The sequence below is a fragment of the Electrophorus electricus genome, chromosome 19 (genome assembly GCF_041902795.1).
Source record: "Electrophorus electricus isolate QZ-2024a chromosome 19, ASM4190279v1, whole genome shotgun sequence".
NCBI lineage: Eukaryota > Metazoa > Chordata > Actinopteri > Gymnotiformes > Gymnotidae > Electrophorus > Electrophorus electricus.
In genome coordinates this window covers 172,676-198,964 of record NC_137515.1, presented here as the reverse complement: position 1 = coordinate 198,964, position 26,289 = coordinate 172,676, and the positions used below count along the sequence as shown (strand labels likewise).

The 26,289-nt window shown below is 38.2% G+C and overlaps 1 protein-coding gene and 1 long non-coding RNA gene across 4 annotated transcripts; one reads left to right on the top strand and one right to left on the bottom strand.

The window, feature by feature from the left end:
- Nucleotides 1-9,145: 9,145 nt before the first annotated feature.
- Nucleotides 9,146-21,979, bottom strand: atg10 (ATG10 autophagy related 10 homolog (S. cerevisiae)). 2 transcript variants are annotated; one of them, XM_027031220.3, is made up of 7 exons: nt 21,860-21,979; nt 20,559-20,684; nt 20,298-20,417; nt 18,218-18,344; nt 17,501-17,598; nt 10,958-11,055; nt 9,146-10,268 (listed from the first exon to the last, which is right to left on the bottom strand). In XM_027031220.3, exons 2-7 carry the CDS (start codon nt 20,682-20,684, stop codon nt 10,169-10,171), a joined length of 669 nt encoding a protein of 222 aa, XP_026887021.2. In that variant the 5' UTR covers nt 21,860-21,979; the 3' UTR covers nt 9,146-10,168. The 2 variants fall into 2 exon arrangements, with proteins under 2 accessions (XP_026887021.2, XP_026887022.2); XM_027031221.3 differs by lacking the exon at nt 21,860-21,979 and adding an exon at nt 21,563-21,705.
- On the top strand, nt 21,643-25,003 carry LOC113590886 (uncharacterized). 2 transcript variants are annotated; one of them, XR_014118686.1, is made up of 3 exons: nt 21,643-21,775; nt 23,486-23,549; nt 23,977-25,003. It is a non-coding gene; the product is annotated as an uncharacterized LOC113590886 (long non-coding RNA). The 2 variants fall into 2 exon arrangements; XR_014118685.1 differs by lacking the exon at nt 21,643-21,775 and adding an exon at nt 21,882-21,977.
- The last annotated feature ends 1,286 nt before the right edge of the window (nt 25,004-26,289 follow it).

Genomic DNA, 26,289 nt, shown 5'->3' with positions numbered 1-26,289 from the left:
CGTGGTAATGGGACTGTGTACATGTCCTCATCACATCATGCTCATACTTTAAAAGAGAACACTCGAAAGACAAAATGCAAATGCTCATAGCCTGGGCATAACTTTGGACAACCAGTTGTCATTCTCAACTCATGTTTCAAATCTGACCCTGTCTTGCAGATTTCTCCTTTGTAGCATATGAAGGATTTGGTGATTTCTCTCGCACGAAGCTGCCCAGGTACTTGTGCAGTCTAATTCTGCTGCTGCGCTCCCTTCATTGGCTTTCAGTAGCTGCCTGCATCAAATTTAAAACCTTGATGCCTGCCTACAAAGCCAAAAATGGACCATTCCCTCCCTACATGTCAATGGTCAAAGCCCAATCCAACCTCAAGTACTTCAAACCTCAATTACGGCTCAGCTGGAAATAAGGCTCATGGAGTCTATTCTCTGTCCTGGCTCCCAGATGGTGGAACAAACTTCCACTAGCCGTCCGGACAACAGAGTCCCTTGCAGTCTTCAAACACCCAACTATTTGTGGAATATTTAAATGACCACTGATCCTGTTCCTATATCGACTAAATGAAACTCTTATAAACTAGTACTTATTGTAGGGTATTGTGTATTGCACTTATTGTTGTCTGTTATAGAGCTTATGTGTTTTGCACTTCTAGGCATTAGCATTGTGATGGTTACCCTGTCTTGTGTCTGTTTTGCTTTACTTCCTTGTTGTGGTTTTGTTCCTTAATTTTGTTTTCTCCACCCCTCATGAGTTTCACCTGTGTCTTGTTTAGTTCTCATTAGCCCATGTGCTTAATCCTTATGTTTGCCTAAGTGTGTTGCTAGTCATGGTGTTAATCCTAGCCTCCATTTGTAATTCTTACCTCGTTATTCTCCTGCCTGTTTTGTTAATCACTAGTGATAGTTAAGTGGTCTTATCATTGCTTGTGTTTTTATTATAGCCTGCTTCCTCCTTTTCATCGTGTTTTGTTTATGATCTATTCTCGTACTCTACACATAACCCTGGACTGTTCTATTAATTATGATTCATGATTTGCCCATCATTAATCCTGCTCTTCTCAGGATATGCATCTGTCTCCTAACCGCTCAATGTTACAGTGAGCATAAATGATAACTTAAGCTTACACTAAGGTTAGATTTGGTGTCCCACAAGAATCTGTTTTAGGGCCCCTGCTTTTTCCTTTATATATGCTACCTTTAGGTGAAAAGATTTATAAACACTAGTTGCCACTGCTATGCGGATGACATCACAATTAAGCTTAATATTATTGTGCAATGTGTAAAGGACATTAAACACTGGATGTTGAAAAACCTTCTCTTACTTAATGCTCACAAAACATTAGGTTGCTAGTAGGCCCACATGCAGCAATGAGTAAGCTCCCTGAATTTGTAATAAACTTGGGATGGTCTCCCAATTACACCATGTTTAATGGTTAAAGATCTAGGTGTAATTATGGACCCCAGTCTCTTGTTTGAAGCTCATGTAAATAATATTTCTCAGACAGCCTTTTTCTACCTCAGGAACATTGCAAAGGTTAGATATATTAGATTAGATATTATTAGATTAGATATCTAATCTAATAGATATTAGATAAATACTATCATTAGATGATCTTGAAAAATAAGTCCATGCATTTATCACTTCCAGAATAGATTATTCTATGTAGTTGTACCAGTAAGTGTATAACACTTCAGATAGTTCAAAATACAGCAGCCAGAGTTCTTACTAGAACTAGAAAGTTTAATTATATTACTCCTATTTTAGCTACACTGCATTGGCTCCCAATTCTTTCATTGTTTCTAAATTACTTCTAAAGACATACAAAGCACTGAATGGTTTTGCCCATTCTTGTCTAATACCTTAGTGAATTCCTGGTGTATTATGATCTGCCACATCTTAGATCATAAGGTGCATATTTAAGGCTGGGCTGAAAATCTATTTCTTTAAACAAGCATTTTATGTAAGTAAAAGTATAGATCTAAGGGTCCATGGGCATTGAGAGTTACAGTAAACCAGGATGTGATGCTGTCACTTAACCTCTTTTTGTCTGAGAGCAGCAGGTTGTTGATGTTCCAGGGAGCCCTCATGTATGTTATCTTCTGCCTCTATCATTTTAGCTGTACTGCCATACCTAGATCTGCCAGAGTCCATCCTTGTACTTTATATACCCCTATTTTACACACTTTAGCATTTGACTATGCTTAACAATCTATCCTCTCTCTCTTCCAAGATACATTTATTCTTGGTGTCAAGTTGTTGCTGAGCCTCGACCCATCTCAGCTGCTGTGGTTTCTCCCACCCCCCCACCTACCAGTCACTTCTTCTCTGCCCTGAACAGCTGTTCCTGGGTCATTCCTTAGCCAGATGGGTTTCTGATACACCTCATTTTATAAACCCACACTAGGACTAGGTAACCTGGAATAGACTATTGCTAACTTGTTGCTATTACTTATTTTGTTCTTTGTTTATATTGTTGCTGTTGTTGTGTCCATTGTTGGCCAGAGGAGGATGGGCCCCCTTTGAGTCTTGGTTCCTCTCAAGGTTTCACCCTCATGCTCCAGGGAGTTTTTCCTTGCCATTGTCGCCCTTGTCTTGCTCACTAGGGGCTTGGACTCGGAAATGTGTAAGGCTACATTGTGACAACAGCTGTTGTGAAAAGTGCTATATAAATAAACTTGATTTTGACTTGTTCCTCTTCAAAGGCTGGCACTATGTAAACTCTGAAAACAGCATAAAATAGTAACATGAAGTTGCTAATAGGACATTGTCAAAGGTCCCACAAAAAACACATGTGCATTTCAACGTGTAGTATTAGGATATGTAAAATGGCAAGAAAAGGAATGTGAACTCTTTGAAATTACCTGCATTTATGCATAAAAGCATCTTAAAATTGTAACGCTGTCCCAAGTGCCACAAGGCACGGTACAGAACACACAGACTTCCTCGACAGTGACAGTGATGTTTATTAACACACAACACAGACATTAACGGTGGCACTCACATGTAACATTTACGAGCAACACGACTCTACACTTAATACATAACAAAGCTAACTAAAAGGCAACGGAAGATGATACAAACAGGCATAACAGCTAAACAGACGTTTTAACATTACAGGGCGACAATAACCAATGGGGATCATACACTGACAAGGGTTTAAGTAGACAGACTAACATTAATCCCTGTCCAGGTGTACGCAATCCCCAGGGGGGCGTAGTTACAAATGACACGTGAGTCCCCCTGCACGCTGTGGGCCGTACCACGTGACTCGTGGGGGAGGAGCGTTCCATGACAAAAATATCATCTGGTCTTCATCTAAAATACAATAAAGATCAATGACAGTCTGACAGTCTGTTTTAACTAATAACACAAAAATATATTGTTCTTGTCCATGTTGAATACATCATGCAAACATTCACAATGTTGGTTGGAAACATATGTGAATCCCTAGGCTAATAGCTTCAACCAAAGATAAATGGAATCAAGGGTTTGTAAACCTGCAGTCAGAGCTCAGACCTTAATCCAATAGATGCCATGAAATGACCTAAAGAGAGCCACTGACAACAACATGAAGAGTATGAAGTGAAGCAATTATGTATGAAAGAAACATTCAAAACTTCCTCTTGAACATTGTGCAGGTCTGATCTGCAGATAGCAGAAGCACTTGCTTGAGGTTATTGCAGGCAAAGGAGGTTCAATCAGTTATTAAATGACTTCATCCACCTGTAATGTGAAAGTGTAATTGGTATGCACAACGAACACATATGATCATAACTGTTTGTGTATTATTAGCTTTAGCACATTGTGCTTTTCTATACTTGTGACTGATAAGCAACACATTTTATGAAGAATTTGATAGAAAAGTAGGCAATTCCAAAGGGTTCAAATACTTTTTCCTGCCACTGCGTTTGTGTGTATATGTAGCTCTAGGAGATGAAACTGAATTGTGTACCACAATGCAAACTACTACATCTATGACCACAGTACACTGCTATAACTTTATAATAAGATTTCAGGGAGTAACTGTAGTGTATTCTAGTTAGAGATATTATTTTATAATAGCACTTCATTGAAAACAAAGAAAAATAGCAAAAGCAATCTCTCTAGTTAAATTATACTGTAACCCATTTTGTTTGTATTCATGCACTTGCATGTGAGCTATTGTGCCTAGGCAGTCCCTTTCATTATCTGTGTATTTACTTTTCATACTTCCTAGTTCTTAGGCACTATCCATATTTCATCAATGCATGAATAATACAATTCAGATAGCTTGTACAGACTATACATAGCCTATAGTTTGAAATAGTTTACATTTCATTATTACAAAAAAACATTTACATTTTAAGGATTTGACAGATGCAGTTATCTAGATCAACTTACATATTTATTTATTATAGCAGGATGTATTCTCCCTGGGAATCAAACCCATGATCATGTTGTTGGCACCTTGCACTACTAGGTGAGCTAAACAAAATCAACTCCAACTCCACTTCTAATGGGTATATGGGTAATATTATCTAATTAGATAATGGAGGGTATCTAAGTTGTTAACAAAAAAAAAAAATCATTTTTTAATGCTGGTTACTTTGCTGGTTACTTCCTTAATTTACCTCTGACAACAGGTATGTTGAGTCTCCTTTCTACTATCCTCTTCTATAATTGATTGTTTTCCAAGTCCAATAAAGCAGCCTCTTTGGTTCAATATTACTGACAAATATTCACTGTTACTAATATTAGTCTGCATATTAGTATACCAAATTCACATTTCAAATTAATGAGCCCTTTGGTGTTAGTATATACATGATGAAGGTGCCTTTTTGCACCAGAGTCTGAAATTAAATTCTATTTGTTAGAGAGCAAATGTGGAGCAAAAAAACCCCAAATAGTTTAAGCCTGAAAAACAAACATCCATATGATGTCTGATTGGATGTCTCATTAACATTTGGTCTGGTGAGGTGAGACAATCATCAATAACCTGATTAATAAATAATAACAATAAATATGAATTAAATTATAACAGAAATATGAATTTAAACAAGAAATGAATTTATTTATAAAGAATGCAGAGCCTTGGTATTGCTTTCTAACACAGAGAGAAAAAGAGAGGGCGAGCGAGGAAGAGAAGTGGAAAGTATGTGAGAATTTACAGAAGAAGAGTAAAGGTGAACATTACATTTAGGCACAATAGTTGAGGGCAGATAGAAATTGTTTTTCGAAACAAGGAGTCAGGCCAGTTATCCTAGCAACCAAGGTGGAGTATAAGACATGATGAAGACATCTGAGCACTTTAGAAAATGGGCCTTGTGATGGGCAAAAAAACCCAAAAACATCTTTATATTGTTAATTGAAGTGGGGAAAATTCCAGTCTTACCCATTTTTGTGTGCGACAGTCAGAGGTAAGGCAGGAAAGTGTTTGGGGCCCCAGGTCAGTGGGGAGCCCCTGTGAGCTGACAAACTTTAAACTACAGCAGTGGCATTGTGCAAAGTTTGCAATGACAATATGAGAACTGAATTCCATATTTTTTTGCCTAGGGCCACAACACACTCCAGAATTGCCAATGTTGATAGTGTATTCATCACCTGGGTTCAGCAAAATACTATCTTCTGTGAATATGACTTATCGACTGTATGATGTAGATTAATATACTTGAGTAAGAATCATCAATCCTTTAGAAACTACATATGGTGTATAGGCATATACAAAGGAAGAAAGGTAAGAGAATGAGGCAAATGTACAGGTGGTGAGGTTAGCACTGAATCAGTACATCAAATCAGAAACTTTGGTCCAATCAGATGGTGGGGGTGTATACATGCACTGGGAAGAACACCTGCAGGGCCGTCATGGTGGGGCTAGATGTGGAAACTGGCAGGCATTAGCACACCCAATAATCTTCCCTTGGTGTGTGAAATCCCTCATCATCAGGGACATATTGGTAACCTAAATGCCATTCATCATGGGCGCCACCAAAACAGAGAGGGTCAGTAATAACAGGGGATGCCTTAAGGTTCAACCTGGACACAATACACCAAACAAAACATCTCCTCTTTTCATATGGGCCTTGAAAGACAGCTGCAGAACAGATGATGCAGGCGGAACAGGTTTAATCTGTTGCAGATGGATCCATCAATTTTACCAGGCTCTAACTCTGCTATCAATGACTTATGCGTGGTCAGCAGAACTGTACATGGCCCCTTGTAAGCTGATTCTGCAGAAGATCGTAATCAGCTTTATCTACTAGCACCTGGTCACCTCTGTTCAGAGGATAGTGAGCATTTAAAAATTTTATTGTGAGTTTCGCAGATCTTTCAAAGCATTGGAACTAATGGCAGAGAAATTAATGTGTCAAAGGCATTTAGTGAGTAAGGCCAGATAATCAATCAAAAGATGGGCAAAGGGGCCTGAGGAATTGCTCTTACTCAGAAGAGCTTCAAAGGGCAGCAGCATAGGCTTACCTATGCAAATCTCAAAAGGGAACAGCCCAAAGAAGTGTGGGGCTAGGACTGTATCGACATCAAGACAGTGGTTATATGCTGAACCTAACTTTGTCCAAGGGCTGTGATGATCCTGAAGGGCTGTTATGATGGATTTGTTCTATGAATCCACCAGTAATAATAATATTACGTTTATAGCAACTTTCACAGACTCAAGGTCGCTTTACAATGACAAAGCTGGAGAGAAAAAAGAGCCATTGACACAATCAACACATGAATTAACAAATAGAGATGTTGAAGAGAAATGCTGAGATAAGACATATGTTTTAAGTTGTGATTTGAAAGAGTAAAGTGAAGAGCAGAAATAGAGAGATTGAAGTAAAGTGTTCCATAATTCTAGGGCCTTGACACTAAAGGATCTGCCTCCTACAGAGACCAATCTAAACTTGGGGATGGAAAGGAGACCTGTATCAGAGGACCGATGTGTACGGATGGGTCAGTATGAGTGTAGGAGTTCAGCTAAGTAGGGAGGTGCAAGTCGGTGCAGACCTTTGAATGTAAGGAGGAGTATTTCAAATGCGTTCAGGGACAGGGAACTGGTGTAAGTGATGTAGACTAGAGGTGATGTGGACTGATTTTCTTATATGAAGGAGGATACGCCCGGCTGAGTTTTGGACATACTTAACTGAGTGGATGGGTTTTTTTGGGATGCCAGTGAAGAGTTACAGTAGTCAAGACAGGTGGTGACAAAGGCATGAAAATATTTATGTCAGGGCAAAAGGCATTCAGAAGGGTGCTGGACTTAGCAACAAGAAATGCAGTGGGGTTAGAGACTATTTGGTTGAGTGTAGTTAACTGTCAAGCAACAAGTGCCATGAGGCCTCTTAACAGGCCACAGGGGGTAGTTAGTATTGTAAGGTTCTTTAGTGTAAGTGCAGCTGTACCATTTCTGTCCAGTTTGATCTCTCCATGACCTCAGAGGGCAACCCCAAATCAAGAGACCAGAGTCAATTATAGTCAGAGGTGCTCTAGTTTATTAGCAGGAAAGAGAATAAAGGTATTTGTAGGGGTGAAGTGTGTGTGAGGAAGAGAGAAGGGATGCAGGGAAGGAGGAGCAGTGTGTGTGTGTGTGTGTGTGTGTGTGTGTGTGTGTCTGAGAAGGTCATAGTGGTGATAAGTAATAGTGCTGTTTGGGAGCAGAGATTAGCCAACTACTACTGGTTATTCATTGCGCTACAGATACAAGAGAAATGATCTCCTAGGACATGAAGTACTCCTCGGGGTCAGAGGTCACAGATGTTAATAGAGTGCTGCATCATCAGAGTATGCCACCACTGCCAAGTTACCACTGTTGGGCCCTGTGAAAGGCCTTTAACCCTCAATTGCTCAAGTTGTATTAAGTCACAATTGTAAGTTCCTTTGGATAAATCTAAGTACTGGACACCGGGTGATTACAAACACAATGGTCTGTACTTACACAAACATGGCAAGAGGGAATGCTCCCCTGGCCATTGTTCTTACCTTTACCCTTTGGGGTATTAAAATCAGGTTCTATGGCTGCTACCTGGTGTGTTTTACATTTGGCACCTTGGTGTTGAGAGCCTGAGCATGCTGTCCCTAGCTACAAAAGTCAGCCATTGACGGGGATGCTAGTATTATAGCCTGATAAGGAGAACTGTTAAGATTACTGCAAGCAGCATGTAGAATTACAGGGTCATCCTGATGGGACCACCATTATTAAGAGCATATTCACATGAGCTTGTGCAACGTAATCAGAGAAGTGCCTTCGACACAGGTGCAGACTCATCTGTGCCCTGTACAACATTATTCACATCAGAATAGGTCATAGCACCATAGATCAGCTTACTGATGGGCATATATCTGAACAACAGTGGGAGGAGGTTTGAGAACCTTGATGCCATTGGAGTTAGGGGGAGTGGTACATTCAACAAAGCAATAAGGTCCTTAATGGACAGTCAATCTGAGCCAAGACCCACAGTTTGTTCCAAAAGGGGCAGTTAGGATTACTATGGTGCAAAAGAGGAAAAGCAGCTATTATATCAGATCATATTTTAGTAGTAAAAGTAACATGCATACCAGCGTTACCAGAAAAATCAGTCATTAGGTCATTGTCCCCCTCTAGCAGAGCCCAAGTATGCTGGCAAAAACTTATGATACAGAGGAGTAAGAGGGCCCCAAGGAATGGGATTTGAATCTGAAAACTCAATCTGGGGTAGGGGTAGGTGGAGAGAGGGTTGGGTAGTGGGCGGGTAGAGAGAGGGTTGTTGCAAAGGATCATGACACTCCTGATCACTGGTCTCATCTTCCCTGTCAGGAGTAGTTTAGGAGGGCTCAGCACCCTTCTCAACCTACTCAAGCACCACAGCTGTGACTTGGGCTTTAGGTCCTGCTAATAGGGGCGAAGCTTGAACAGATAGCAGACACATGCACACCACTTAAATAATTCCTCCACAGGCAGTTGGGTTCATAAAACCATTGAAGACTCATGGGCTGACCTAAAACCTAATTAATCCCATAGATCAACAATAGCAGTACATTTACATTTACGGCATTTAGCAGATGCTCTTATCCAGAGTGACTTGCAAAAGTGCTTTGTCATTTACCCATAGAATACATCCTAGCCAGTACAGTAGGTTACTCCAAGATACCAATAAACTTGAATACTGTAAAAATACAGAGATCAATGCTGGTGCCTAGAAGTACAAATACATAAGGTCTTTAATATCAGTATAAATATCATGCAAATTATTGCTTGAGATTAAATTACTACTCAACAGCCAGTGAGAGGTACATGTTGGAGTCATATAAGGAGAAAATCCAGACTTCATCATGTCTCTAGGAATATCACCATCTCCATCTAATATTATGAATGAAAAACAAACTCTCTTTCATACCAGTAACACACCAAAAGGTTCTAACAGCCTAACACAGTTTGAACAGCATGAGAAACTCAGATTAGTGATTCACTGGTTCACATCTGAAAACAAATGGAATCAATCCCTCTTTCTAAAATACACAAGTTTCAAAATTCCATTTACATTGCATTACATTAATATGAATCAATTTTCCTCTTCTGTCTCATCATCCTGGCTAGATTGCCAAACTGCAAAACATTTTGTTGATGGCTGGATGAGTTCAAAATTATTATTATTATTATTATTATTATTATTATTATTAATATGGAGGAGCAGTCAGTAAAGACAGCACTCAAACATTTCAAATGTTTACATTTTTACTAGATGGCTACAGAACCACCTACTACAAATTAAACTATACTCTCCTAATGTAAGTAATATCACTACCGCCTTTTAATTAGCATCTGTTCATATAGGCACAAAGATACACAAAGCTATTTATTAGGTTAATTAATATTATTAAGTTAAGCAGCAACACAAATTTAAATAAGTACATATTTACAGTTCACAAAGGTTACACAGGGGTGGGAAAGCACAGCTCAGAGTCAGACAGTGAAGATTCTATTGCCTGCAGCTTGCTACCATTGCCAGTTCTTGTCAACATAAAACTGATATTTTAAAAAATTGAAATCAGAAAAAATAAACTTAAATCTTAATACATCAATAATCAGAAAGTCGTTGACTTTTGTCAAATGAATAATCAGTTTGTTTGCATCTTGTTGTGCTCTCCGGTGCCTAAGCAGACTGAACGGCTGAGTGGATGGGGTCTGCTGATCTGTAAGCTATAATAGATATTGAAGTCTCAGTCTGGAGCAGTTACTGCTGTGCTATAGCTAAGAGGTATGTCTAGTCCTACCACAGGCCCAACCACACTCAGCCATGCCAAAATGTAGTTCACTCTCCTGAAAAAGACAACAATGGAAATGAATATACAGACAGAGTATGCTTTCTTACTTCATTACCAAGCCAGCAAAGGTATTAGAGTTCTTAAACAGGAAAATGTCCTTGAGAACTACTAGTATCCATAAATAATTAAAATGTTTAAAAAATTAGCTAAAACTTAATTTGTTATACAGGTTTTCTTTGCTAAGCTGCAAGACATATAAACAACTATATCACATTGATAATTATTCCAGTAAATACTGATTTTCAATGTTTACCATCTCCAAGCAAAATGTAAGCTCTAAAGTCATTAGTTATAAGGAAGATTTTGTACCACATCTTAAAGCAATCGTATCAGTGAAAAATGTGAAATGCAATAAACAAACATTTTCTGTCAAAAAGTAAAATCTTTTGTGTATTGCACTTAATATTTTTTCATTGCCACACTCCATAATGAATGACCTCTATACATGTTAACATCACACACAAACTTAGAAAATGTAAAATTATAATTACACAAAATAAGATACTGCTCATTAAATCTCCCTGGACAGCAAATAATTTATACATTAAAATGGTTAATATTAGCTCTTCACCATGTTTTGGCTATAAGGTGAAGTAAGTATGCGGCCACCTTCTCTGCTTAAGACTGCCAACAATAATGAAATGATAACAGAACTGTATGACAGAGTTACCATTGTGATGTTACCTTTTCTCAGAATGTGCCATTTGTAAAATTGGCCTTATAAACTCCTCAGTTCGACAAGGATGTAGCATGAAGAACGGCTGGCCTAACAAAGGATGCTCCTAAAATGTAAGCATGCACACACATGCAAAAAACAACAAAAAAGTTCCATTATTAATAGTTATGCACTGACAAATGAGTAACTCAAATGGAAATCAACTACCTTAAATCATTTAAGTTCAAACCATTTGAGCACAAATAAATTCGTTAAGTAATGCAAAGTCAAAGTTATTTGTTTAGCACATTTTACAACTGTTGTCACAAAGATTTTAACTCAGATGTCTGAGTCCAAGTCCTCAGTGTGCAAGTAGGTGTGAATACCACAGAGGTTTATGACTGTGTAAATCAAGTGAATTGTACAAATACATGGTGCTGAACTAAAATTAGGTAGCTATAACTAATGGCATTTATGGTAGTTTGACCTTTTCACAAATTGCATTACACAGCTACCTGTTCAACGCAAAGACCGGAATCTTGACAAATTTATTTCCACAGAAATACTTCATAAACACCAACACAAAGTGCACGCACAAATCAAGTTAACCACAGGAACAGATTAACTTGCCTTGTGCGTACATGAAGCGTGATGACAGGAGCCAATACAGCAGTTGCACAGAAACAAAGTAAAAGAAAAAACAATCAAACAAACAAACAACAAAAAAAAGCACTGGCTGGGTTTTCCAGGTAATAAATAGCAATATCAGCAATGCGGCCAGTGGAGTTTTTTAAACTGGCCATCAAGCTGTGAATTCACACATTTCTGATTGATTGGAATGTAATAAAAGTGTTTTTTTCAAAACCATGTTGCTGACTGTAAAAAGCTTGTTTTTCAATGCAGAGCTTAATACAGTCATTGGTATGAGTTCTCACATTGTGTTGCTTTGTTTTTTCTGTTACATAAAATAAATCTATTTGACTATACTGTAAACCAAAAATGAGTTATGAATAACCTAGATCTGAATCAACAAGGCCAAGGAGCTAAACGTCATATCACCACCTCCCCCCATGGACCCATTCACCTGTCAAGCTCCATGTCCATGTTATGTCTGAAAGATTGCACTGACCAGTTAGTAACCATCTTCACACAGATGTTCAACAAGTCATTGGAGTTGTCCACTGTCCTATCCTGCTTTAAAAGCCCTATCGTCATTCCCATCCCCCCAAAAATCCTGCATCTCAGGACTGAATGACTTCAGGCAAGTTGCTCTAACAACTGTGGTGATGAAGACCTTCAAAAGAATACTATTTGCCCACCTGTAAGACATTACAGAACAAGGAACTGTACTCCTTCTGTGTCAGAAAACAGGCAGGGAATATTACTGAGAACCTATTGGACCCAGGAAACACTCTCATACTACTACCACCATCTGGCAGGCACTACAGAACACCTGGCACCAAAACATGCAGACACAGGAATAGTTTTCTTCCACTACTCATTAAGCTAAATCAATACCCTACTGAGAGCACCAAACCAGCCAGCTCTATGGTCAAAACACTATTTGGACAGGCCAGCTGGCATTAACCTGGGTTATGACCTTGCTATCTTGAGGAATGGACACAAACACCCATTAGATGATACAGATCCCACTCTATTACTATATGAAGCAGCACATTAGCTTGGCCTTCAGGGATCACCCAAAGTACACCATGATGTACTTGTTGTCCATGGAGCCACAATGTCAACAGCCAACCAACCACTAAGACCTTCTACCGTTGGAGAGCATTTACCACATAAGAGCTTAGTCTGTCTCCCCACACCTACCCAGTCTCAACACTCAAGATGATGAGGGTTAAGGGCCTTGTTCAGTGGCAACTTGGTGGTGTTGGGGCTTGAACTGGCAACCTTCTGATTACTAGACAAGTACCTTAACCACTGAGTTACCACTGCCCTGCTCTCACAACTCTGCCACCCACATCACAAAGCCTGTTTGTCTAGGCCCACCAGGAGAGCTATCTGCAGTTAAAACCCAGCTGGGTTGGTTACTTTAGGGTTCATCCAAGTAGCTAAAATGCAGCCCTTTTGCTCAGCAGTGCCTTCTGACATCCATGTCCCCTACCTCAGAGCTACTTAGCCATGTTAAGAAGCTGTGGATACTTTACACTATAGAAGAAATAAGATTGTGACAAGTTCAAGGCAGGACACAGATTTTGAAGGAGAAAACTGTCCGAGTAGAGATAGGAGTTCTATTCCTGTGGAATCCACTACTGTGGAAAAATGAATGGAAAACCCATGATTGCTCCTTGTGATGTGATGCCCCATCTGCACTGTACAGACAACAGGCTTGCTGGTGATCCTCATATGACTGTCACTTACAACATGGAGATCACCCAATTGGTTGAGAGATCCTACATGAAGAAGGCCATGTGAAGAAGAGGTCACTACTCCTGGGTGATACATTCCTCATCACAATTGAAAGAACAGAATAGTTTTCAACTGTTCCTTCTCTCTCAGTGGTATTAGTTTGAATGATCACCTCTTCTCTGGACCTACGTTGGGTGAAATACTTCTCTCCTCTGCTGCAACTTCCAGTACAGTTGCCCAGGGTGTTGCAAGTGGCGCGGAACATCCCATGGATGGCTGACTTGGCCCCCTCCAGCCTAGGGATCTACAGACCAGCTTTTTCATCTGCAGACTTAAACTGTTTTGGCATATTCCTGATCAGGGTATGGATACACAATGAAAAAAGGTTGGGACATCTTACACATGTGCCATACCACTAAAATAATGCACATAGATCTCCTGTTAAGCCTAGATTCTGACTCCATTTTCGCATGTCAGTTTCATGTGCAGGAGAGGCAAAGCACATGATTTTGTGTTATCGAGACACCAACATCAAGCAGCCTTATAGAACTGACAGAGATGTTCCAGACCCTCCGATCATTCCCGAAAGAACAGCTGACTGCTCTACAGATTGATTTCCACTACAACCTACCAAGTGCTCCCCACTTCAGTGTATCTTAGGAAAGAGAAATATGGCACACTAATGCAGCATTGTACAAGGTTCTTGGAGGACAGACGGTGCCAGCAGAGGTGCTCAGGACAATCTTGGTACAGATCAAAGGCATATTTAATTTGAAACCTCTTAGTTGTATTTCTTGGACATCTCAGACACAGACCCCATGACTCCACATTTCCCCTTATGGGGTTGCCAGACCCCTCTCTACCCAAAGTGGTTTATGCTGAATCTGAGCTATTTACCCACAAAAGATGGACACACATTCAAGTTCTGCCTGACCACTTTTGCGCCAGATTTGTCCATCATTATTTGCCACCACTACAGGCACATCAAAAGTGGCAGACAAAGGACTTGACTGTGAATATAGCGGTGATGATTGTGGATCCTCAGGCACCAAGGCCTCTCTGGCTGGTTGGAACTATTATGGAAGTCGGAAGAGTGAGGACAACCAAGGTGCTAGTGTAGTTTTAGCCTTTTTTTCATGTTAAATAATAACATACCAGAATCATAAACCAGAGTTATAATTGGTTTGATCGAGTTCAGGGAAACATCTTCCATTACAACACCAACAATATAACATTACTTGCCTACCATAATTAATATTTTTTCTTCGGTTTCCAATTCCCATACCTGTTACAAATGCATGCTTAAAACTATATTTACAAAGTGCTGCTTGATTTTCTTTAATGAAAGAAGATGAAAAGATTAAAAACTTTCCATGTACATTTCAGGCATAATAAGACCATCTTCCTGTGATTTCTCTTGGCAAAAGTATTCATCTTTTTGAATGATCTATTTTTCTGTCATAAATCCACAGTGGCACCTAGTGGCTGAAATGTTAAGTTGCATACATTCATTAACCATGCATTCTGAGTTATATGATGATTCTTTTCTAATGCTTTGCTTGAACATTTGCTTCTCCTGTTGCCTTTTCTTCACATTTATTGCTGACAGAAGTGTTAACCATTTCTAATTGCATTACTGGTAGTCCTGTATAAACCAGTTAGGTGAAATATTTGATTTTATTGAAATAAATTCAAATGTGATTTATTTAGTCCGTAACTAGTCCAAGTTAAGGACTAGTCCTTAACTAGTCCAAGTTAAGGTAGGAAAGAAAATGAAGTAATTGTCTTTCTTTGTGTTCCTGAGGATCTGAAGGTTGCAATGCATTTATTTTCTTTTATTTTCATTATTAATATTATGTTATGTAAACCAGATTCGAAGACCACGAGGTATGAAACTATGCAAGAAGTCTTATTTATTATTTTTCTTATTTATTATTTTATGTATTTTATTATCTTAAATTTTTGGTTGCAGTGAGTCTCCCTGTAATACCTGGATAGGGAGCTTGACCCCCAATAGCTAGATAGGTTAGGACAAACAATGAGTAATTAGAAAAGATGTTTCCCACAAGAAGAAAACTAAGAATTAAAGGTTAAGAGAAAACCATGTTAAAAGAAAATCAAGACTCTCATGAGAAGAACATAAATCATGAGTTTTCTTTTATTTTCTTAGATTCAAGTTTTTGTTGTCAAGTTCATTGTCCACCTTCGCTTTGCTCACATGTGCCTGGTAAATTTAATTTTATCGTTTAGTAGATCTGTTTTTTCTACAAGTCTGATAGAGACAGTTTTTTGTCACTTTGCCAGTGGCAATTAGTCTTGGATCTTCAGAGTAGGTAGTTACAGAATTACAGAAATGGTCCTGCATCTTACTTTGGACAAACCCAATATCAGTAGTTTGCCTAAAAAAATCAATGAGGTCATGGCAGTTCCAAAAGGGGCCAGCTTTGAACATGCAGGAACACCATCTCCTCTCTCCTAGAATATCCTTTGAGTGATGGGTTGTTGAAATGTAATTCCAGGCCTCCAAACTAAGCCTTGGGCTTAGCCAGCAAGTGTAATCCAACTTTGGCCCAGTCCAAACATGAACGGCCTGCGATTTTTTAAAACCCGTCACTCTAAGTAAGGTATAATATATGCAAAGTTGATGCTGTTGATTAGAGAATTCCCTCACATTCTTCCTGATTTGTCATCCCAAATTAATTCCCTCTCATCACTACATGTTGTTTTAATTATTTGTTGTTTTTAATGTTTTTTTTAAATTATTATTATAGCCCATCTCAGGAGATTACCATGAATCTTGATTAATCTTTTCCTTTCCTTTCTCTCAGGTAGTTCTGTGAATTTGATACATGTAGTCCATATATGTCTATACCTTGTCCACCTCTACCTATCATTTAAGGCACAATTCATTATTGCTGATTGATCAATAAACATTCCATTAATTGTAAAATCTGTGGTTCATGGGTAATATTTCTATGTTTTGGTAGATTATCAATAACTATGTTGCAGAGCTTTCAGCTTTTAGTTGAGACTAACATTCTGTTGAAATTGAGTACCACCGTAATTCAGGGAAAAATGATTAGATTTTAATTCAATTTGCTAATTTATTAGGAACCATATTACCATAACACTGTAAAGGTATAGACTTTAAGTGACAGTCAAACATAAGTATGTCTTGTTTTCCATTACTTGGCATTAACAGCTCTTGATGGAAGCTGTTCTACTACTGATATTATAGTGGTGTTTTCCATTCTCTGAAAGCTGAATTCTGAATGTTGCTCTTTTTTTGTTCACATGGTATTTTTATGAATAACACTTATGAATAGCACTTAATGGACAAATGGGGCACAGAGTCTGACAGTACAGTCATAAGAACTGACTTAACGACAAAACTGTTTCAATGCAAAGCACCTTCGCAGCATTCGTTCAATGCTCTCAGCACGTATTCATCCAGCATGCTCTCAGCACTCATTCATCTAGCATGCTCTCAGCATGCATTCATTCTAAGTCAGTTGTGATAACTTCAACAGACCTGCATATTTAGGAATATGGCTGCATAGAGGATTATGTCTCCACAGAACACAGACCACAAAACCTTTCCAAACATGCTTCTCCCAAAACTGCTTCCAACTTTCTTAGTACCCTTTCTTTATATATATATATATATATATATATATATATATGTACCTGTGGCTCTCCTGGTGTGCCTTTTCCCTGAAGCATCAACATTTCTTTCTATGCTCCTTTGCATTTGATACTATAATGATGCAAAATCTCTTGTGCTTTCCTGGAAACATTATTCAAAATCATGGTATCCATGATAAAGTGTAATGTATGCTTTCCCCCAGTGCAGGGCTAATATTACAATACATCTATAATGTCTGCATTTTCTTGATCTTATTTAAATAGCTTGAGCACATTTACTTGCTATGTAGGTTTTCATTTATTGCAAGCTTTAAACTAAGGATAGTGTTTACTGCTGACTGTGGTGAGAAAACAGATTGTTAGAATTCAAGCATGGGGTTTGTGCTCCATTTGGATATGTTCAAAGCACAAAGTACAGAACTTCATATGAAAGCAAATAAGTCCCAAATACACCCCCATTAGCAGTTCTGTGAGAAATGAAGCACAGACACTGCACAAATGTTACCTGTAAATTGAATCTGGTAAGTGCAATGGTGTTGGTGTAATTCAGTGAGTATCACCTGTTGGGTCAGTGTATCCCAAGGTCCTTGCAGTAGTCTCTGCCTGTAGTTTGGGTGGACATTGTTCCAGACCTCTTCAAAAGACAAGGACCGTCCATCTGACAAGGGAGAACAGAAAGCTGACATATAAAAGCAAGGTTTACCAACAGTTCTTTTTAAAGACAAATGCAAGCTTTTTTCTCCCAATTTAGTTATGCCAATTGCCACCCACATACTAGCTAGCCTTGACCATATGACAACTACCAACTGTAGGGGTTGAGGTAAGCACATGCTTCCCACAAAACACATGATGGCAAGCATCAAGTTTTTTAAACTTAATTTGTGCAGTGTCAGAGGGCAGCATCAGAGGGCATTCAGAGAATAGCACTAAATCAAATGTATTTATTTAGTGCTTTTTACAACAGATGTTGGGACAAAGCAGCTTTATAAATGTCCAAGTACAAGCCCTCAGTGAACAAGCCAAGGGCAACAGTGGCAAGGAAAAACTCCCTAGAGCATGAGGAAGAAACCTTGAGAGGAACCAAGACTCAAAGGGGGGCCCATGCTTCTCTGGCCACTAACTGCCCTTCATCAGCAAGCACAAACACACAGTCCTCACCAATTGGCTAGTGCCGAGTTAATGACAGGAGCAGAATAATGGCATCCCTCCCTCCCAGAGAACAGTGCCAATTTGCTCCCATAGACTACAAGGCATGTGTGCAACTTTTAATATCATACCCATAGAAGAAGCTCTGAAGTACAGAACGGGGGCCTGATAGCTGCAGGAGTATAAAACATGGTATTCGTAGTGTACGACAGCTTGGCTCTCACATACAGAACAAGTTCCACCATCCACATTATCCACCTAGAGAGAACACATTATATTAATGAATACACTGCAACAAAATTTGACTTTTTTTGCTTCACAAACTAAAATAGGTGTACCATGTAGTTACTCTGAATTCAAATCTGGTTTTAGAATTTATCAATCACATTTGGTTTTTAATTAACAGGGCAATTAAATGTTATTAAGTACATATTACTTATTCATTAACTCTTAAAAGAAATGTACAAACTTACTTCTAAAATGTACAGTGTATGATTTTGCCTATATGTGGCCTCATGAACATCCCTCTACAGTGTCTCTACAAAAGATAGATAAATTCTGAAAACATATTTGGATACAGCGTGCAAAAATATATAAGAACCAGGTATTTTGCTGCAGGAAGCAAAATCACTGTTGACCAGTGTTATCAAATATACAATTCAAATGTATTCATTGTACACACATTTAGGGATTATTTTCTTAGAATTATAATCATAATATTATAACCACATCTATTTTATTTTATTTTTTTTTAGTCATAATTTCAGTCCCTGCTGCTGAAAGGTATCCGTACTGGATTATATGACTGCCAGCAGAATTCCGAGAGGGATGATGCAGACTGATCCGAGAGGGATGATGCATCACTTAAACTTACTATTACTATTGTGGTGACCGTTGTCGGCCACAGAAGGATGGGGCCCACCTTTGAGTCTTGGTTCCTTTGAAGGCTTCTTCCTCATGTTTTAGGGAGCTTTTCATTGCCACTGTCAGCTTTGGCTTGCTCACATTTCTTTTTTTTGGTATATCTGTTTATATTTTGGTATATCTGTTTGACTTGTAATTGGAAGGTTGCTGGTTCAAACCCCACCACTGCCACTGTTGGGCCCCTGAGCAAGGCCCTTAATCCTCAAATGCTCAAGTTGTACTCCATCATAACTGCAAGTCGCTTTGGATAAAAGTGTCAGGTAAATGTTACACTGGCTCTGCATCTCACAGTGCATTCAGTTTAAAGATCTCCGGCTAACCTATAAAGTTCACTTTCTCTCTTCAAGGCCAATCTTAAAACCCTTTTCCTTTCTCAACAATGCTTTTCACCCCAGTTGATATTGCACACAAAAAATCGCAGTAGTAAGTGTGCATGTGCATACTTTGTCTTGTACAGCACCTTGGAGTATGAATAAGTTGTTATATAAAGCATTATCTTTGTTGATAAACTGGACGTGTAGACTGAACTTTGAAAATTTTATTTTCTTAATAGTGGAGAAAATGTCAGAACAGAACTCACTAGCTGAAACAGAGACCTTTTAGTACTTTGAAAGTACTACAAATCTTTGAAAAGAGCAGCAGTATCTGTTTTAAATGGTAAAGAAAGATTAAAATATGTTTCCTTTAATAATTATTGTAGCGGTGTACTAACCAATACTACTTACCTTAAGCCATCTTATGTAACCTAAATATTTATTGTCAGATATATACTGTAATAATAAAAAACTAAAACTAATGCAGCACTGAAAGTTAAAAATAAAGAATCTATTTTGTTCAAATGTAGATGTGATTTTAGAAGCCTAAAGGTCTCAGAGATCACAGACTTCTGTGTTCACAAGAGTCTACTTAATGAACATTTTAGCCAAACTACACAACCTATCAAATTAGCTCAACATATATGTTCAACAATGCTAGGTATCTGGTGAACGAGCATACTAAATCATTGCTACATTTTGTGTCAGGCACATTGTAGTCATATAAACAGTGAATTTAAGACCAACCTATGTAACCCCTATATAAGTAGCCAAATGAAAAGATCGCATATTATGCTAGTGTGCTCAAGTTTTCAATTTAGATAGGTAAATATTTGGTGTTAGGCAACAGCAGCAGACTTTGTAGACTTTTTGAGCAGTTACCAGAGTGCCAGTAGCACACCTTTTTGAAGGACTTCTCTATTAGGTTTATGAGAATGCAAACATACATGTGCTAAAAATACTTTGAGTTTACCTGGTCTTCTTCCGTCACAATATCTATATATTCCTCAGTCTTGTGTTGTCCATGCTGGCTAAGCAGAGAACCTAGTCTTCCAGGTACTAGAACAGTCTTTTTCATGTAGCCTTCAACACCCTGAATCAAAACAACAGTGAATGTTATGTAGGGTTAATGCCATATGATAATTTGACAAGAGTATTGTTTCCAGTCTAGTTCTTACATTTTTAAAAAGCTGTTCCACTATAAAGATGTTAAGAGTCTCGGCTGTTAGCACACCTTAATTTCTCTCCAGCTCCATCCATCTCCAAGGACACTGGAGTGATGAAGGAAAAGCTGGCAGCAGAGATAAAAGGTCTTCTGATCCAGGCAACAGTTAGTATTGCCCAACTTTTCATCAGACATCTGAGAAATAAAATATGCTATTACAAACACTAAATCACGTAATCATGACCTGAGCTGGGTGAAGCACAATTATAATGGCTTATACTGTCAAACACAAAAAGAAGTTAAAATTTTAAGAGAGCCAGTTTTGTAAACTCAGTCAGCATAGAAAAAGTAGACTGACCCTCGGTCACATTAGTAGTAAATCAATTTTGCAAATACAGCAATACATGGATTAATTTTTTAAATAATGCAGTGAAAACTGAATACACTACAATGTAATAATGTATGAACATTGGGCAAAGAGCAGATGTGCAGGAACGGGTTGAATCATCACATTATTAGTTTAAAGACAATGATATTAACAGAAAACCCAGTGTTGTCACTTAGTTTTATCTGCAACTTTATTGTTATGTTGCTTGATTGTGACCTTTGCATTACTTTGAATTAGTCTCTTAAATGTAATTTCTCCTTGCATGTACCTGGAACCAGGTTACTTGCTTTTTTTCCCCACAATTGTTGTTCCCAGTAATATGAAAAAGCAGCATAAACTTACTATACAAGAATAGATATTCTCAGAAAATCTGGCTTTTACTGATTCATCAGAAAGGGAACTAGCTATATAATTGAGCCACGAGGTTCTACTGTGGTAGACCTATTGTCAAAACAAATGAGTGAATGTTATCTAATGTTTTTGTTGTTTGCGTATTTGTTTTTAAATAGCTGTTCAGGATGTTTTTATTCAACAAAACAGTAAATCGAATTTAATACGTGAAATAAATAATTCATTTGGTACGCCTGTTTTAAGATGTATCAGCTTTACGTTAAACGTCCTACTTTTGGTTCTCCCCGCCCAAAATACGACAAACAGATCCATATTCCTTCTTAAACTCCATTACTCTTAGATGTAGAAGATGCTGGATTCCTGCTGCTAAGTAGAGCAGTTCCGCACGCCACTTTGGGGGCTTGTTTAACACTCCCTGTCTCGTTAATAGTAGCTGGCAGTATAATGTTCTCAATCATCGAAGGGTTGAAAGGCCAACACCAGTTCGGTACTGCAATCTGAGGTACTGATCACACAGAAAAGGCAGACATGTTCAGGTCGAGGCGAGGTTAGTATGAGAGCGTTTACATTCACAGCGTTATAAGAGTAAAATGTACGATAACATGCCACAAGCCTGCCAGTACCGTCTTACCGTGGTCAGTGCGCTAAACTTCCGGGATCCTTCAAGCGGAAGTGGTAACGTGACACAGCCCGTGTTGTTCAGTACGGACGGCAGTAACGAACCAACAATGTTAAGAAAACATAATATGGTAGATCTTTGTGTATTATTTTTAATCGTTTATGACTGTAGACAAGTACCGTTTTTGTACCGTTGTCGCTAGCTGGCCAACTAACTATAAAGAGAGAAACTAACGTTATGTTTTTCGATATTAATGTCGAAATGTTCCGTGCAGTGGAGCTAACGTTTATCTTACTTCCAGTGCAAGCTAGCAAGGTTAACCTAGTTAAGCTAAGTAGCTAGTTGCCTAACTAGATTCATTTAATAAATGATTCATTTAATAAAAGCCTTGTTATCTCTGAAGTGTCTTGTTCTCATCCATGTTGCCCTGTCTCATATATATATATATATATATATATATATATATATATATATATATATATATATATATATTCTAGAATATTCACAGAATATTCACATATATATATATTCTAGAATATTCACAGAATATATTCTAATATTGTGATGTTACATGTTATTTAACATATTTTGAAAAATATCTATATTTTCTTAGCATATGAGATGTTTAATATCACATTCATCTCACATTGTCCCCCTCCTTTCTGAAAAGACCATTTTCAAAGCACTTGTTTACTACTAATAACATGTTAACAGTTACTTTATCATTAATGTACTGATGCCACCTAATGGAGAATTGTTATAAATCTGAGTGACCCCTTGTCAATAGCCCTGGTCTTTAATTCTGTATTTACTGGGAGAAACTGATGAGTACATCTTGTACTGACTGTATTATCTTAATGTATGATTACTAAAAGGAGTCTAAGCTCCCTAGAAATATTTCAGCCTTTTGCAAAGGGCCTAAAAGTGGATCAGTGTCAGTTTCGATTAGGGTTAGGGTCTGCATGCTAACTTTACAGACTACTTGTTCTGTTAAATTATGTAATTATTATTATTTTTTTTTTTTGCATTATTTTTTTAAATGTAATTTTTAATCCAACTTATGTAATCATGAGAAAGCTGCCCTGTCCAAGCATTGAACAGCAGAAATGCATGATTTTAATTACAACATAATTGAAAATGATGTAATATTTCTGCAATAAACATAACAATTACATATGTCTTCTGTTTTTAAAAGTAATGCTTGTATTTTATTGTAGAACTCATTTCTCACCACCAGGTGGCAGTGTTATGTAGCGTTTTGTCCTTAGAAATAACATGCATATTTTTTCTGTACACTTTTACAGAATCTTTCTATGGAGTTCTGTCATACCCCTTACAGAATCAATCTGTCTTAATATTGAATTTTCATATTTTTTCTATATGCTGTCATAACTTTTACAAAATCTGTCCTTATAGAGAATTGTGTATATATTGTGTATATATTTTTCTCTATTATGTAACCGAGTCTAATCCTAGTATCCGATATATTGGGAAGATCCAGATTGTTTGACGTGCCCCAATGGAGAGCTGTGGTGCTCAGATAAAGACCAGACTTGAATTACAGACATTTTACAGAATCTTTCTAGGTCTTAATAGAGAACTCACATATGTTTCTATATTCTGTAACCCAAACTCTAGTTTTCAGCACGTGGACAGGATCCAGATGGTCTAATGTGCCCCACTGCCAACTTCTAGAGCTCAGGTAAAGACCAGATTTGTATTTCAGAAAGTTTAAAGAATCTTTCTATGGAGTTCTTGTTAATGGTCATTTCTCTCTCTTTGCACTCTTAACAGTTCTGGGTGTGCCCAGAGAACTTTGTTTGCCTAAGACAAAGAGTAAAGTTAATATAAAGTCTTCAATGATTGAATTAAATAAATTAAATTTCATATAAATAAATTGTATTGTGTTGCTTTATGTGTTCGTACCAAACCATGAGTGAACTTCATTCCATTTGTCCATGAAAGCAATTCTGATTGTTCTCTTGAAATCATCATTATAATTCATTTTTTATCATTTGCATTTTAGCCATTAAGAAAATATTTGTACATTTATTTGCGTAGTGCACCTTTTAGCATGCCTAATTTAGTTCCCGAGTCAATTTTCATTTTCATTTTTCATTCTTTTTCAGCACTCACTGCACCTGAATAAAAACAGTTGTTTTCTTAAGTTCTCATTAGGTAAGTGTGGATGTGGTATCATACATGTAGGAAGGTAAGGAAGTATATTAGTGGTTTAAAGGAGTAATTTGCATATGTATCTCTGTTTTTTATTGTTGTCATGAAGGTGAGTTAACCGTTCCTTTTTGAGCCCAGGGGGGAATTTTCAGTATGGTTGAATGAAGCTATGAATTTTAAAAATGTCATTATGGATGAATAAAATGTAATTGGGTTTAGTGTTTTAGGCATACCAGTTGCATCAATTCTTGGATATTTTCAGGAGGTTCATCAATGGCATCTGATTTTTCAGACTCTGAACTCTTGCCTACTTCAGTAATATGATCACCTCTCTCTGCTGGGACAGCTCTGCTGGTTCTGTTCCTCACTTGTCTTTCCTTCATAATCACAGTTTATCTCTTATGTGTTCTTATTCTTTTGATAACCTTGGCTTTTTTCCTCACTGTCCCTATACTGCTCATTGGCTTCTGGTTTGTCCCTTCAGCTTCCTGCATGTTCCCTTCACATGCTTTTTTTCATTAGAAATGGAACATTTACAGAAGCTGCTGGGCTGGAGTTGGCAAGATAGAATTTGTCTGATGTTTTTAAGGTGTGACACATTGCTTCAACAACTCTCTCTCTCTCATCCTGACAGATTGTGATTCGCCTGTGTAAAACACATCAAAATTAAAATCAAGCAAAAGAAATAAAGTCGTGGACAAAATCACGAGCTTATTACTTATGTGTGGCTACAGATGACCATATATCTGTTATGTTTGTCTTCTCTCGTAACCCCGCATAGACCCAGGCCATGGAATAATAATGAGACATTTTTCTGAGTGCAGTGTCTGTTCTTGTGAAAAACAGGGTGTCGGTGACATCGCTGTAGCCTGGCAACCTTTGACAGAGATCCGCAAACCTCTGAAACCAGGCAAACTCCTCTTGTGAGGGAAAATGTTCTTCTTCAATGGTTTTGTGGTTACACACATAAAAGACCTAAATATAAAAAAAGTGTTTTGATACAAAGTCTCTAAAGGTAGATATTTTGAAGAGTATCAACAAGTTATTTTTGTGTTTACTACATGGTGATCTTCATGCTTAGCTGTCCTGAGGTCTTGAAAGGTCATGTTGGTAAACACACAAGGGCGGTACCCTGCAACACAGCCTGCATAATCTGTCAAAAACCCAAACAGGAGATGCCAGATAGCTATGTTGTTGGGTGCTAACTTGTAATTCTCTTGGGGGGGGAATGACCTGTGACATGTCAATGTTGTGCAGAAGTGTTGCCCTAATTCTGGACTTGTATTATTAAACACAAGTGTGCATAATATATTAGGATTAGTATGTTTTGGCCTTTTAAACACTAAACACCCTAGGCCTAGGTTTTGAGAATCAATGACTTCCCCCATTGCTGTCCATCAAACGGAATGGTAGAACAGGAAGGTCAAGGGTCATGCACAGGGTGGCACTTGTTAAGCTTTGCCACTGGTCTTAGGTTTTCTCATTTTAGACTCAGCCTGTATGGGTTTTGTCTTAGGGTGTCTCATCAGAGAGTCAGAAGTTAAGGGCTGGGGTGACTCATCATATGATTTCAGGGTGGCTTTTAGGCTTGCAGAAGGAGTAGGTGCACCACCGGGTTTAGCGGGACACCACCCATACCTGTCTGGGCACTTTCCACTCACCTACCCATACTCCCTACCTCTCATTTGACAAGCTAGAAGGTGGGCTGGTGTGGAGTGTGTGTGTGTGTGTGTGTGTGTTAGGGTTAGGGTGAGGGTTTAGGGTTAGGATTAGTGTTATGTTAGGTCTAGGTTGAGGGTTTAGGGTTAGGGGTTAGGGTTAGGTTAGGGCTAGGGTTAGTAGGGTTAGGGTTAGGGTCAGGTTAGGGTTAGGATTTGGGTTTAGGGTTAGGGTTAGGTTATGGTTAGGGTTAGAGAATTCATCACCTTTTTGGAATATTTAACATGGGCCGGAATACGTGTCTTGGAATATATTCCAAGATGTTGTTTGCTTCCAAGTTTTTAGAATGGTGGGAATAGGAAGCTTGGAATCCAAAAAGTTGATGAGAAAAACTTGCCACCAGTTGGTGCCATAGAGTCACTGAATCAGATCTTATTTTTGGAAGTTCAGACTGTATATTTGGAATGGGTGGCTTTTAAAACCCTGACCAATCAGAAAACATTTCAGTTGTTGTTACAAAATCTTTATCCCATTGCCAAGACCATGATCTATATTATTCCAAAGGTTGTATCTCAATTACAAGAAAACAATCTTTTCATTCCAAAAGG

Bases quoted from the DNA above. Each gene is read 5' to 3' on its own strand.
- atg10 (XM_027031220.3), bottom strand. From the start codon at position 20,684: ATGTCTGATGAAAAGTTGGGCAATACTAACTGTTGCCTGGATCAGAAG. The intron at 20,418-20,558 runs GTGTGCTAACAG...GTTTTGATTCAG, and splicing joins GGAGCTGGAGAGAAATTAAG to GGTGTTGAAGGCTACATGAA. The intron at 17,599-18,217 runs GTATGATATTAA...CTCCCTTGTCAG, and splicing joins CTTCAGAGCTTCTTCTATGG to ATGGACGGTCCTTGTCTTTT.